We start from the raw sequence: 15,373 nt of genomic DNA, 5'->3' as shown, positions 1-15,373 counted from the left end.
CCTTGAAAGTACCTGTGTGCTCCTCTGCTGCCACCCCTCCCCACCCATGGGTACCCACTCTCCTCAAGTTGTGTATTGTCAGTAGCTTCTTTTTTTTTTTTTTTTAAGTGTTTTCACATATATGTCTATCTCCAAACAGTGTATTGTTGAGTTTTGCTGGTTTGAGCTTTATAAAAATGGTATCATACTGTGTTATTTTTAGTGGTGAAATGAATATTACAAAATTAGTTTAAACTGTTCTCTACTGTTAGATATTTAGAGAGTTTTCTGCTGTTTTACTTTTACAAGGAACTTGCACATTGATCTTTGTGTATATCCCCAATTATTTCCTTGGGAATAATTTTGAGAGGTGAAATTGCTGGGTTAAAGGGTAAGAACACTTTTAAGGCTTTTTTTAAATACACACATTTCCTGATGTAGTTATCTAGAAGATTTGAATAAAACAAACGTTCAGATTTGCCTGGCAGATAATTATAAATGATTACTAGCTTTCAACTTTAAAAGGCAATAAGAATACACAGATGTCCCAGTGGCTTATCAAATTAAAAAGTTCAAAACCAAGTTCCTCAGTATTTCTGACTCCCTGAAATCTATTCTGTTCTTGTCACACTGTGATATTATATTACTATCCACTTAGTTCCTAAGGCTGGAAACCTTAAAGACACTTTCTCTGCTTACCCAGCTCCGTGTCAGCCACCCGCACTTCCCCCTAGTCAGTCCTTATGTCCTGCTAGTTCTGTCTCTGCAGTGTCCCTTAAATCCATCCCTTCCCTTCCGTTCTTACAAGCACTGCTCTCATTCAAGCCCTGCTAATCTGCCACGTGGACCATTCACAACACAGCCTCTTAACTGGTCTCCTGCCTGTCTTCAGGCTTGCCTTTCTGATCAGTCCTTCACTCTGTTACTTTCTCAAAACACAGACGTGTCTTTAAAACCGAAACCAAAAATCTTTGATAGCTCCGCATTATCCACAAGGTAAAATCTCCCCTCCTTAGTTAACTAAGCCCTTGATATAATTTAACCTATCTCTCCAGCTTTATTTCCTTATCATTCATCCTCCCCACCCCACGTCATCGCAAGAACTTTGTGTCTTATTTTCTAGCCAGCCTGGGCTACTTGTTCCCTATATATTTTCCACTTTTTCCTTGTTCTTGTTACTCCCTCAGCCTGAAATACCCTTCCTCTCCCACTCCTTTCCAGCCTGATCAAATGCTACTCTTGCTGCAAGGCTCCACTGAAATGCCAGCTCCTCCATGGAGTTTAACATCAATGTAAGTTGTCATAGTTATACATGGATGAGTCAGGCATGTTTGCTTCCCTCAAAATACTTGTTAATCCATGAAAAAATATATTTTTTACATTTGCTGGGGTAGAAAATAATGCTGGATAGAAAAAGCAGAAAACAAACTACTTTAAACATATCAATTATAATAAATAAAAAAGCTATATATATAAAATGTGTGTGTGTATGTATATATATAGAGAGAGTGACAACGACAAAGACTGATAGGGATACTTGAGATGGTGTTTATTGCTTCTGCAATTCTTTTTGGAATCAGACAGGCTGAGTACTTTTTTAAAAAATTAATAATATAATGATACTTGTTACGTTCATTTTCTTTCACAAAGATGCTTGCTTGGGCTTAAACAGGACCTAATTGGTCCAGTTGCCGGAGGCCAGCCAGCTGCTTCTCCTGCCCACTCCAGTGTTGACTGGCTGAGGTGGAGGGCCTGTTTCCTTGCCAGATCTGTCTAGTCATTGCTCCGGGTGGTGAACAGTTCCCTCAACTGTAAAGTGAAAACATTGTGCTGGATGACTATTCAGTGGATGAGTAGATGATCTTTAAGATCTTTCCAGCTCTCATATTCTGAGATACTTTTTGTTCACGAGGCACAAAAATGCTTAAGGACAAAGGAAAGTGCTGATTTGTTCTCTGCTCACTGGTGTCAAGTAGCCCATTGCTCCTTTTATTGACTCTGAAGTGCCGAAATATATTGTGTGGGAATTAGTCACTGGCTTCTGATCCAGGTGCGCCACTACCTATGTGGCCTTGGGTGTGCCCCTTTCTGTCACTGGGCCTCTGTTTGCTTATCTGTGAAATGAAAAGGTGAGACTAGATGCTCTTTCAGGTTCTTTGCAGCTTTAATATATTATAGTTTTATAATTGGTAGGTGTGAAGTACCCAAGGATTTTTTTACCCTATAGTCACTAACCCTTGTTTCAACGTTAAGAAATCAGTAGAATGGGACTCTTCTCAGAATATTGTTCTCTTCACAAAGTAGTGTGGATAGCAAAGCGGAGCACCGGGGTATGCAGGCAGACATGTGCGGTTAAAGAATATCCTGGTTCCATCACTTGCTTCAACCTACCATAATATTTTTTCTCTTATGATGGGTATTTCTCAAGTCTTAAAATTGTTACCTTTAGTAATATAAACCAAAAAATTTTTAGGATGTCTTATAGGAAATTAACATGTTGGAGTAGACTTCAAATATGCACACTAAGTCAGATCAGTCTGGTAGTGGTACAGTATACCTCAAAATATATGAACTCTAATAGTCATTATAGACTTCCTTTCTTAAGAAAGAGACTCCAAAATCTTACTGAAGAAGAGGGCCCTGCCCCATTTTAATTTCCAAGGGACAAACTAATATTTGATATATGATACTTAATTCTGGAGTTGCTTCTGGCAAACATAATTGTTACTGCTTAAATATTTCTTTTCTAGTAATTAGAATATTTTTTCATTTTGATGGCTGGTCATAAATATTAACCACCAGCAGTGCAGGAATAATTTATATTCAAATTATCAGACATCACTCTGTGAACACATAAAATAATTTACATTTATTTAGAACCTTTTATCCTAAAGTGCTCTACACATAATTCTTTATAATCTGATTGCAAGCTATATATAAGGCTCTCTCGCCTGAAATAAGGGAGCAACCAAAGTAATTAAAATAAAGGATTCAACTTCAAAAAAGTAGAAGAAAGAAGGAAATGTAATATTTTTTACTTGTTCTTTGCTCTTATGCCTGTAGGATTGGAGAATCCATGTTGACCAAATGCACCAGCACAAAAGTGGAATTGAGTCTGCTCTAAAGGAGACCAAGGTGTGTGAATTACTTCAGATAAATCAATGCACATTTACTCATCTGTGGAACACCTATTAAGGGAGAACGTGAAAGTAAAAAAAGACACAATCCTTGCCTTTGAGGAGCTTACTGACTGAATGTGTACCGTATTGCATTTCAACAGCCCTAACACTTAAACCAACTAAAGAAAGGTAACTTTATATAAAAGCAATATAATATATATCTATTAAATTACATATATTAGATATATGTCCAATATATTGATATATATACAGTCATGTGCCACATAATGATGTTTCAGTCTAGAATGGTGATCCCATAAGATTATAATGGAGCTGAAAAATTCCTATCACCTAGTGACATCATAGCTGTTGTAACGTTGTAGCACAATGTATTACTCACGTGTTTGTAGTGATGCTGGTGTAAACAAACCTACTGCACTGCCAGTTGTATAAAATTATAGCAGATACAATTATGTACAGTACATAATACTTGATAATAAATGACTGTGTTACTAGTTTATGTATTTACTATACTATGCTTTTTATTGTTATTTTAGAGTGTGCTCTTTCTCCTTATAAAAAAAAAGTTTACTGTAAAGCGGTATGCTGTGTTACACCAGCAGCAGCCTCATACATCTCATGTTTACCACATCTCTTGATTGCATCATTTTCTATGGTGCTTGATTTAATCTCGTGTTGTTTTGTTCATCATGGCCTCTAACTGTACAAAATTCACTGCTAATGTTGCCAGTAAGAAGCCACATTGAATGACTGACCTGGAAATGAAATTAAAAGTGATTAAGGCCTACGAAGGTGGAAAATCACTGATGGTTATTGCTCGCCAGTCAGGCCTGTCCCATTCCACCATAGCTACAATCTTGAAGGAGAACAAAGTGATGGAAAATGTTAGAGAATTTGCTTCATTGAAGGCAACAAGACTAACAAAAATTCAAGAAGGGCCTATATCAGACATGGAGAGACTTCTAATGACCTAGATTAAAGACCAGACACAGAAGCGTATCCTTTTCAGCACCATAATGATCATGGCCAAAGCAAAAGTTTGTTTGTGATGTTGAAAGAAAAGGCTGGACCCAACTACTGTGTTGAATTTACTGCTAGCTCTGGGTGGTTTAAACAATTCAAGAGTTGTTATTCATTACATAATGTGAAAGTGAGTGATGAGTCTGTGAGTGCTGATGTGAAGGCAGCTGAAGAATTTTTGGAAACTCTAGATAAGCTGATTATGGAGGAAAATTACTTGCCAGAGAAAATATTCAATATGGATGAAACCTCCCTATTCTGGAAATCAGTGCCTAAAAGGAATTTTATTCATCAGGAGGCCAAGTCAATGCCAGGTTTCAAGGCTTTTAAGGACAGGATAGCAGTCTTGCTTGGGGGCAATATTGCAGGCTACAAATTGAAACCCTTTGTGATCTGACACAGTGAGAACCCCAGGGCCTGCAAGCATATCAGTAAGCACATGCTGCCAGTGTACTACAGGAGCAATAAGAAGTCATGGATGACCCAGCTCCTCTTCCAAGATGCCCTCCTGAATTGCTGTGACAGCAAAATAGAGAAGTGCTGTTTGGAGAATAACATACTTTTTAAGATTTTGCTTATTGTTGATAATGCTCCCGACATCCTCCTTTTATTGATGATCTTCATGCCAATATCAAAGCAGTGTTTCTCCCTCCAAATATTACCACTTTGATGCAACCAATGGATCAAGGAGTTATAGCAGCTTTGAAGGCCTACTACCTGAGGAGACCTTTGCCCAGACTATTGCTGCAACTGAGGGAGACACTGAGAAGACACTGATGCAATTCTGGAAGGATTGCAACATCTATGACCACATCAAGAACTTTGCTCGGGCATAGGGTGATGTCACCAAGGAGTGTTGAATGGCATCTGGGAGAAGATACTCAAGAGGTTCGTCTGTGACTTCAAAGGATTTGTCAAAGATGAGGAGGTTGCAAAAATCAATGAGGCTGTGATTGAGATGGCAAACAACTTGAACCTGGGTGTGGATGAGGATGATAGTGAGGAGCTCCCAGAGGTTGTTCCTGAGAAATTGGCTAATGAGTTGTTGGAACTGGAACAGAAACACATAGCTGAAGAAGAGGAAAGAGAAAAGGAAACTGCAGGAAAAGAAAAAGAAGAACCCCCAAGAAAATTCACAATGAAATGTTTAGCAGAAGCTTTTGCAGACTTCAACAAGCTCCTTAAAAAGTTGAAAACATGGACCCCAACACTGAAGGATTTTCATTAATAGACAGGAATGTTCATGGTGCATTATACGCTTACAGGAAATGTATGATGAAAAAAAGAAACAAACCAAGCAAACCACTGTAGACATGTTTCTGAAAAGAATGACACCTCCTCAAGAAGAGCCTCAGGCGGGTCCTTCAGGAGGCATTTGGAAGAAGGCGTTGTTGTCGTAGGAGATGACAGCTCCATGCATGTTATTGCCCCTGAAGACCTTCCGCTGGGACAAGCTGTGGAGGTGGAAGATGGTGATATTGATGATCCTGACCCTGTGTAGGCCTAGGCCAATGTGTGTATTGGTGTCTTGGTTTGTAACAAAAAAATTTTAAAAAGTAAAAAAAATTAAAAATTTTAAAAATAGAAAAAAGATTATAGAATAAGGATATAAAGAAAGAAAATATTTTTGTACAGCTGTACAATATGTTTGTGTTTTAAGCTGAGTGTTATTACAAAAGAGTCAAAAAGTTAAAAAAAAATTAAAAAGTTTATAAAGTTACAATAAGCTAAGGTTAATTTATTATTGAAGAAAGAAAAATATTTTTTTATGAATTGAGTGTAGCCTAAGTGTGCAGTGTTTATAAAGTCTACAGTAGTGCACAGTGATGTCCTAGGCCTTCACATTCACTCACCACTCACTTGCTGACTCACCCAGAGCAACTTCCACTCCTGCAAGCTCCATTCATGGTAAGTGCCTTATACTTGTATATCATTTTTTATCTTTTATACTGTCATTTTACTGTACCTTTTCTGTGTTTAGATATGTTTAGATACACAAATACTTAACATTGTGCTACAATGTTACTTAACATACTTAACATTGCCTACAGTATTCAGTGCAGTAACGTGCTATATAGGTTTGTAGCCTAGGAGCAATAGGCTATCCTACAGAGCCCAGGTGTGCAGTAGGCTATACCATCTAGGTTTGTGTAAGTATACTCTATGATGTTCACACAATGACAAAATCACCTAACGAGGCATTTCTCAGAATATGTCCCCATCGTTAAGTGACACATGACTGTATATATATATTAGAGAGAAACATTTCACCATTCTTTCCTCTCTGAATCCCAAAGGATAAGAGAACACCAGGCCAGCAATGCCTAGAACCTACAGCTTTCCCAGGAGTGCTGCCCTACCAGAAATAAGGACTTGTGGAGGACGCCACAAAGAAGCAAAGTTGGAATGAGAGATTATGGGTCCCAGGCTAGAGCTATAAGTTTAATGATCTACTTCCAACTGGAATGTTCCAGTCATCTTTGAATTGTGCTACGAGAAAGTCATGTTATTCCCTTACCTACTCTGTGAACTTGATGTAAAGCAAATTCCCCTCCCGTGCATTTTAGATGTGCATAAGGGCAAATGAGTTAACCAACCCTGCCAGGTGCTTCTTTACTGAAAATATTTCTCATTACAGACTTCTTTTGCTATTGAAAATTGCAAACTATCTTCTTTTTCATAAGTGGTTGACAATTTGGGGAATGGATTGGGGGAGATTTAACCCATTTTAAACTATCTTTGAAAAATGTATTTATGAATTTTTTTATCTACTAAAATCTCATGGAATTTCTAGGGATTTTTGGACAAACTCCATAATGAAATTAGTAGGACCTTGGAAAAGATTGGCAGCCGAGAAAAGTACATCAACAATCAGCTTGAGCACTTGGTTCAAGAATATCGCGCAGCCCAAGCCCAGCTGAGTGAGGTAATTTAAGAATGATATCCAGGGCTCTATTCCAGTTAATGACCCTAGTCCCTAAACTTGACGTGGCACTTTTCATTTGGGAATCGTGAAATGCTTTTCACAAACAGCAATACATTGAGTCCCCACTTTAGGAAGCCCAGGGAGGCAATAGAACTTGTCATCTCTATTTTACATGTGATAGAAATTATCTCCTGGAAGTCTTTAAATGCGTTTCTTCATTTGATTTAAATAAGCGAGGGCATATATTGTGGGGGAACATGGCTTAGAGCAGGAACAGAGTGTCAGGACACCTGGTTTTGTTTCTCAGTCTGCTGTTAATTTACCGTATGAGTAGGAGGAAGAAGAATAGTATGCATGTACGTGTGTCAGAGGGAGAAGACATCCTTGCCATAAAGGCTTACAGCCACACAATAAGGAATATGAAAGCAAGACATGTTCAGAGACGAGCAGTTTAATTAATTAAGTGAGCAAATTTTTTAATCCTTTCAAAGTTTTAGAATTTCAACCAAAAAATATAATCTTCAGCCTTGGAAAGCACAGTTCTTTGTCCCAGCAGTAGGAACTAAAGGCTTTCCTTTAGGGTCTGTGCCCGTCTTTCCTGATGATGGAGAAGACTAGTAAGAACACTTGCAAATGTCAGTTGAAGGCATCTTTTTTTTTCTTTCAGCAGACAAGGTTAGAAAAAGAAGAAAGAAATTGAAGTAAACTTGAGATACTTCTGTATTTCAGAAGTTCTCAAAGACCAAACAGAAAGTAATATTCACTTTTTTATGTTATTTGTTTAATTAATTATTCCCTTTTATACACATCTATTTGTGGATATTTTTACTTTTAAAATGCTGTAAAAGTCTCTGATTAAAGCCACCGTTTATCTCTCAAACATTGATATTAAATAATTGATTGTTAGATTAGTTGCCAGAAACATATTCCATACTGTTATGCTGTTTATTAATCTTTATTAATTACTGATCGTGATGCTCTATTATGATTGATTTTTTAGAACTGGTTTTCTCTGCACAGTACGCAAATTAGATCGACCAAGAGCCGCTCCCGTAAACTGTCTGGGAACGGCTGAGGACAGTTTCTGTCAGGAGCCATGCCCATGCGCAGTCGGTATATGAAGGTTGCAGTAGTTCATCATTTATGGTGCTTTAGTTAAATACACGGTGCCTATTAGGGGCCTGAAATAGCTGCGGTTAAATGTCACTTTCACAAATGTATTCGCTGGCGAGGAAGGGGGTTGTCATAAAATGATATGCAGAAATTGCAAACACAAAGAGGTCCTATTTAAGTAATCTGCTTCTGTTTTGAATGTGTCGTTAAACAAAATGTTTTCTCCCTCAGGCAAGGGAGCGATACCAGCAGGGAAATGGCGGCGTGACTGAAAGGACCAGACTCCTGTCTGAGGTTCGAGCTGTGTGCTCGTCCGTCTTCTCACCTGTCAGCTGGGCCCCGGCTGTTCGGAGTCTCAGATGGTTTAATGCTGCTGCGGCCTGCGTTGTTTATCTCAATAATTGCTGCCTGTGGCTTTAAATCCTTTTCTTTAGGAGAAAATCCATAATTTTCTTATCAATGAATCAATTATGTATGTGTATCTTATTTGTTCCCATAAAATGCTTGAAGTTGTTCTATTAAATCCAACGTAAAACCTGCTGATAGTATTAGCAAATTCTTAACCTTCCTTAATGTTTTTTAGAATATAATGATTACAATTAATATATAGAAGAGTAGGTTAAAGCACTAGCTTAAATGTCTATGAGAAATTTTAATGTTAGCCTGGAAGACAGAAGATTTGTTTTTAATGACTGCTGTTGATAACTGGTATGTGATCCCGAGTGTTTCTCTGTCCACAAACTGGGAGTGGCTTGTAACCCTTTCCTTCTGAAAACTTCTGGAATGTTTACATGTATTGTTGTATTTATTTCCATCATCTTGCAAGAGAGGTAAGATCTAATGTATATTCCCATTTTTCACTGAAGAGCTGAGAGGAAAAAAAACCCTTAAACAAGGTCGATAGCCAATGTGGGACTAAAATCCAAGATTATCTTTAGTTACAATCCAGTGTAATTATCACAAACTTTGCTATATAGTAGGATTAAGCTTCTTTTATAGAGATTATTTGAAGAATAAACAGTTATTTTAAAATACTAAAAATATACATTTAGAAATATTTAGACTCTAATCGTGTAGTGTTTCTCGGCAAATAAAGCATTATGTGGAAGTGAAGTGCTCACGTACGTGGGATAGATTAACACTTGAAGGGAGTCCGGGGAGCCATCTCATTCTTATGGAGTAGGTAGTTATCCCCACTTGGAACGTTTCAGGGGCCTGAAAAAAATTAATTTGCTTTACTTGGATGAGCACTTTATTCCCAAGGAAGTTTTTACTCACTCGTGTGATAAAAATAAAGCCTACTGAGTTACGGTAATTATGGCTTAGTTCTAGATCATATCAGAATTTTTCCATTTTTTGAAGATAGTATTTTCTACCTATATTAATCCTAGTTTGGAATTTTGCTAATAATAGAGGCTATAGTAGTGTCGTTTTGAGTGTGATGTAGAGTACGGATGAGAGCGAGCGTGACAGCACAGTATGCCTCTGGGAGCTCATGGTTTGGATAGAGCAGTTAGAGTATTTTTATATATAGCCATATGGTATAAACACTATTTTTAGTGTCTATAGAGGAAAAAGTGGCGTATTCTCTTATAAAACTATAATATTAAGAAAGATACCTAGTGAACCTGTAGAAATCCAAAATCTTTTTAGGATGTTTATACTATTTTAATTAATAACTGATTCTTAGAGACTTGCATGGTAGATGCTATGAGATAACTACAAGGTGTGAGTGCCTAATGCCAAAAACAAGTCAGATCCTTTTTGTTCTGTCACCTTCCACCTGAAGAAGTTCATGAGAAAGTGATTTGGTGGAGTTCAACATAAGGAGCACTCTCAGAAGATAAAAAAGCTTTGCATATCTGTGTACTTTATCTTATTATTCAGATATGTCCAGAATACCTCTGATGTATTTATATCCCTTTATGTATGTATTATATCTAAATTAATTTTCCTAATACATCATTCAAAATTTTTGGAAGTTTATTAAAATTCAGTGCTCATGAAAACTTTTTTTCAATGAAAGGTTACAGAAGAACTAGAAAAGGTAAAACAAGAGATGGAAGAAAAAGGCAGCAGTATGACTGATGGTGGTGAGTACACACTCATTTTAAGGAGAAAATAAACAAGAGAAGAATCTCTCTTCATGGAATCTATTTAACAAAATGTATTAATAAGTAGGGAGCCTGCTTTTTTGAATGTATTTGTTTGAGGAGAGGTACACGGTGCAAAAATGATGTCTGATGATCAGTGTCCTCTTTTCCTTAGAAATCAGCAGAGAAGAGCCATAGTTTTTTTACTATCATTTAGGATTTTTTTAATTCAAACTATATCAATTCAGAGATAGATTGGAAATATTTAAATATGCACTTTGTTGTGCCAGTTTCAAAAAAATAATATTTTGTTCTCTCTTCATCAAAAGAGCTTCATTATTCCATTTTACGTACAAAAGAGCACTAATTGTACACCCAAATGGCACAAAGGCAGTGATGTGACGACCTTTGTTTTTTTTCCTCTTCCCCAGTAGAGCTGACTGGGCAGGGGTCAAATAGAGAAGAATTAATAATCCTCCTGTAATCATCCTCCACCACGAGCTAGTTATTTTCATGAGTGGTGATTGCCTAAGGTCCTTCTATGCTCTAGAAAGATTTTTTAGGGTTTTAATGGTATATACTGAGTGATCTTTCAAAAAGGGATGGATAGGGGTTTTGCAGAATGTTTGAATGAACCCATTATCTATATCTCAAAGGTAATTCTTCCTGCCCTTTTTCTCCCACTGTATCCCTTTTTCCTTCAGACAGATACACTAGCCCATAAAAAAATATTGAAGACATCTTTAAACATTCCTTTAGCAACTCTTCCCCTAGAAAAGGAAGGAAATTCAGCCTCAGTACATCAAATGCTGTATCATTTCCCATCCTAAAAATCTCAGGTGTTTAAAATGCCACAGCAAAACTGTGTGAATGTCAGGAAGTTGTTGGCTATGTTTTTAACCCTATTTTTGGCTTAAGACAAAGTGAGGAAAATGTCATACAATTCTGTAATACACTGAGACTCCAAATGGACATTTTTATTCCATGTTGTTTTCATTCTGCAGCTCCTTTGGTGAAGATTAAACAGAGCTTAACAAAGCTGAAGCAAGAAACCGTTCAGATGGACATTCGAATCGGTGTCGTGGAACACACATTACTCCAGTCAAAACTGAAGGAGAAGTCCAACATGACCAGGGACATGCATGCCACAGTCATTCCAGAATCCACAATAGGCTCCTATTAAAACATACTGGTTTTCATGCTTCTGGTTAGTGGGTTTTTTATATCAAATTATATTTCATGTTGCATAGATTTCAACACAGTTATACCTTTTAAAGCATGGTCAGTGGGTACTTTTTGCATATGTACACACACACATTGTATCATGGTGATTATGGATGGTTAAAGCCTTTAAATTGAATATAATATTTAATAAAGTAATTAAAAATTCTCGCTTTCACAGAAGCTTTCACTAATCATTACATATATTAAACAACCCCCCCCATGGATCGCTTTTCTTATTGTTCCTTGCGTAAGTCAATGTATGTGACCCATGCTTTCTGTGGCTGCTGCTGCACTCACCACATGGACCTTTGACACAGTCTGGCCCTCAGGTGGGGCTACCTCTGCAGTGATCACGAGTGGTGTGTGCGCGGAGGCAACTAATGACGGCTGGGGATTCTTTCCCAGAACCCAAACTACCCTCGCCTCAGCTTTAGGGTTACCTAAAATTACATTTTTAAAAAAGCATAAGAAAAAACTTCAGTGTCTTTATTAACATCTAAAGTTTATTATTTATCATGAGAGTTTCATAACTAAAATGATTTTATATTTTCTATGATCTAGGCCACCTAATAAATCTTTCAGTCATGTTTGACCCTGCTTCTATAGTGGCTAAAGGGTCTATACATGTCTCAGTTCTACTTTTTCCTGCAGTATTGGCTCTACCAAGGGATCATTTGGTAGTGGAAGGAGAGACAGCAAGTCATGCGAAGATCAGCCTCTGGTACTGGGGGTCTTTACTAACACATCGTAGCAACTCTCTAGACTGGGATTTCTAAATTGATGCGATAAGCAATATTAGAGAGACCAGACTGAGAACTGGGGAAACTGATGAGGGGAGCACAGACCAGAAGATAGCGCACATTTGTTTTTTACAAAGAAAAAAAAAGCTCTGGTGGTAAATTTTGATGAGAATACTGTGTGTATAGGACAACGAAAATAATAAAATCCCTTTCTCATTTTTTATCCTAATATTTTCTTTCCCCAATTTTTTTCTTAGCCTTTAATTTCTAGATATATACTCTAATACACACATACACACAAATCTTTTTCTTCAAACTCTTTCTAGTTTAAGATTAATTAGATAAAAGAAAACCTGTGTGTAAACTACTCTGTTACTCAAGAGGGTGACAATACGATGGCAAATAAACCAGTTTATTTAATTCGTAAAGAAGAAGAGCAGGGAAAACTCCACCATGGGATAATACACAGTTGGGAAAAGTCCAAAACTTTTCCCTTCCTTTATGGTCATTGGGAGGGGTCTAGTAGAGTGTAACCTGACCTGTGGTCCCACAAGCTAACATTGATTCCCCTGGAATTTATTTGCATAGATACTGTCATGGCTGAGCAGTTTTGTGATGAATTCAATCAATGCAGAGAACCCTTCTAGATAAATCAGAGCTCTCCAAAAAACGTACTTTTGCTCAAAAGCAAAGTGCACTCTTCATTTTGTGCAAACACACAATAATCTAAGAACTCTTCCAAGGAGTAGTGAGAGCAGCCCATTTTTACTTCCTTCTCTGAGATAATCCAGTTTACTCAGGTTGGGCTGGGTGCTCCTCCTCTCTGTTCCCGTAGAATACCAAATACCTCTAATACAGAACTTACTGTACTACTGTGTAATTATTTTTCTTCTACCCTCGCTAATAGATTGAGCTGCTAAAGGATAGGGAGAGTCGTTCATTTCCGTATTCCTAGCCAAGTACCTAGCACAAAAAGAGTGTGAGTAAGTAAATGGGTGGACGAGTGGCGTTAGGCAGTTCCAGAATATCTCGTAGGTCGTATTCTGCAGCATAGCAAATTTAATGACTTGAAGCCTGTGAGTTTTGACACAGTTTCAAGATAGTAATAATAAATGATGAGGGTTTTTCCCTGTGGTATTGGATTGGAATTGGAAGCATCAGTGTGAACGCATGGTTTTTTCATACATGTAAGTTAATAGAAATAAATATAGATACAGAGATAACATGTACACGTATATACATATATTTACTAGTTTTGTCCCCTGAAAGTGCCTAGAAGCAGTGACAGCCCAGTAACAAGGAGAATACCTGGCACTCAGATCTTGGTTTCTAAATTTTCTACTTAAAAAACAGGCTTCTTAGAAAAATTATTGATTCTTGGGCTGGGGCGGGGAAAGCACAAGATGAGCTTGAAATGTCTTACTCTGCCAGAAAGTAAGGAAGTGCTCAAAGAATGATGGGGAAATGGCTAAAGGACACAGGCAGATTGAGGGGTATCCCACCCGCCAACCTGGGACAATTGAGCATCAAAATAATTATAGTAATGAATTATAACCCATAGAATAAAACAAGAACCTGTGAGTCCATACAGATAGAAATAAATAATCAATGGGAGAAGAGAAAGGTCTTCCTTACAATAGCTAAAGTAAAGGGAATACTGCATTTAGAAATTACCATCTGACAACTATCATAGCAGAAACTGTTTTGGCAAGAATCGTCAATGGATGCTAAAACTAGTAGGTGACAGTTTAATGAAAAACTGAATATTTACATAGTCTCAAAGTGTGTAAGACACTCCACCTTGAGAAAAAATTGTAACTTTACAGTAGAGAAACCTGGCAGACACCACTTTAAGTGATCAAAAGTTAGCATCACTAGTAGTGGAACAAACAGGGGTCATGTGGCTTCTGAAGAGGGTACACACGAATGTGGTCACTGCTGAGAGTGCATAACCTGAATCTAATCACGAGGAAACAGATGAATCCAATGGAGGGACGTGGAACAAAACGGCTTATGTTCTTCAAAGTGACGAGGTCATGAAAAACAAAGACTGAGAAACTGTTCCAAATTAAAGGAGACTAACAAGACATAGATGCAATGAGTGATTCCAGATTGGATCCTGGGACAGGAAAAATTTTTATTTGTTGTCAAGGACCTTATTAAGACAACAGTAAAATTTGAATAAGGTCTGTAGATTGGATGTAGTATTAAATCAATGTTATTTTTTTTATATTTGTACTGTGGTTTTGTAAGAAAATATACTTTTAGCAATACGCACAAATATTTGGAGGTATGGAAGCATCATGTTAGCAACTTTGAGAAAAAAATGTATATATGTATATGTGTGTGTTTGTATATTCACACACAGAGAAAAGGAGAAAAAATGTAAATTGTTAACATTTTGGGAATCTGGCAGAAGGATATATAGAAATCCATTGTACTTTTTTTACAATTTTTTTTATAAATCTGAAATTATTTCAAAATATAAAGCTTAAGAAATGATAGTTCTTGGAAATTATATGCTCTATATAGAAGTTAGCCTTCTGAATCAATTTGTTGAAATACTATGATTTCTCCAATAAAATTACATTGTCCATTGAACATGTCTTAAACTTAGCATCAACTCATTGACCAAGTAGGAACAATTTTTTGACAACTCTAAGGAAGTTTTTTTCTACTGCACTCTAATTTATCTAGGTCAGCATTTCCCATGAGTTTTACACAAAAACAAAAGTTTCTGTAACGAGTAAATTTGAGAAATGTTGAACAAGTTTCATTTTCTTCACATTTCATTTCTTCTACATTGTGAATCTTTTTTTTTTACAAATATGTAATCACAGACCTTTTCACCCAAGAACATACTTTGAGAATGCAGAATGCATATTTAGAATGAGCGTGTGAAAATCAGTATACAAACCTGAGATTATCTTCCAACCTTTTATTAGAACCAGCCGACCTGTGTAGGAAGACGGATGAGGAGGCACGTGCTTCTCTCTGATTTGTAACTCTCCTGCGTGGATGGTTAACAAGCATGCGATGCTCTGTGAATGTCAGTAGACTCTGAGGATTTAGGAGACTGTAGAAAATCTAGGATTACATGGCCAAATGCTTTTCTTCTTAAAACTCTTCCATGCCAGG

At 37.1% G+C, this 15,373-nt stretch overlaps 1 protein-coding gene across 1 annotated transcript in view; it reads left to right on the top strand.

Annotated features, from left to right (window-relative positions):
* The window catches only part of IFT57 (intraflagellar transport 57), a 53,957-nt gene extending 41,499 nt beyond the window's left edge, over window positions 1-12,458 (top strand). Inside the window, exons 7-11 of the mRNA XM_004436602.2 lie at window positions 3,043-3,114; window positions 6,934-7,065; window positions 8,410-8,472; window positions 10,205-10,271; window positions 11,276-12,458. Of these exons, the coding sequence (XP_004436659.2) occupies window positions 3,043-3,114; window positions 6,934-7,065; window positions 8,410-8,472; window positions 10,205-10,271; window positions 11,276-11,454 (513 nt within the window). The 3' untranslated portion in view covers window positions 11,455-12,458. The remainder of the gene's footprint in view (window positions 1-3,042; window positions 3,115-6,933; window positions 7,066-8,409; window positions 8,473-10,204; window positions 10,272-11,275) is intronic.
* The last annotated feature ends 2,915 nt before the right edge of the window (window positions 12,459-15,373 follow it).

This window comes from Ceratotherium simum, chromosome 15 (genome assembly GCF_057802395.1).
Source record: "Ceratotherium simum simum isolate JZ-2026a chromosome 15, ASM5780239v1, whole genome shotgun sequence".
NCBI lineage: Eukaryota > Metazoa > Chordata > Mammalia > Perissodactyla > Rhinocerotidae > Ceratotherium > Ceratotherium simum.
This window is presented reverse-complemented; position numbering and strand designations above follow the sequence as displayed.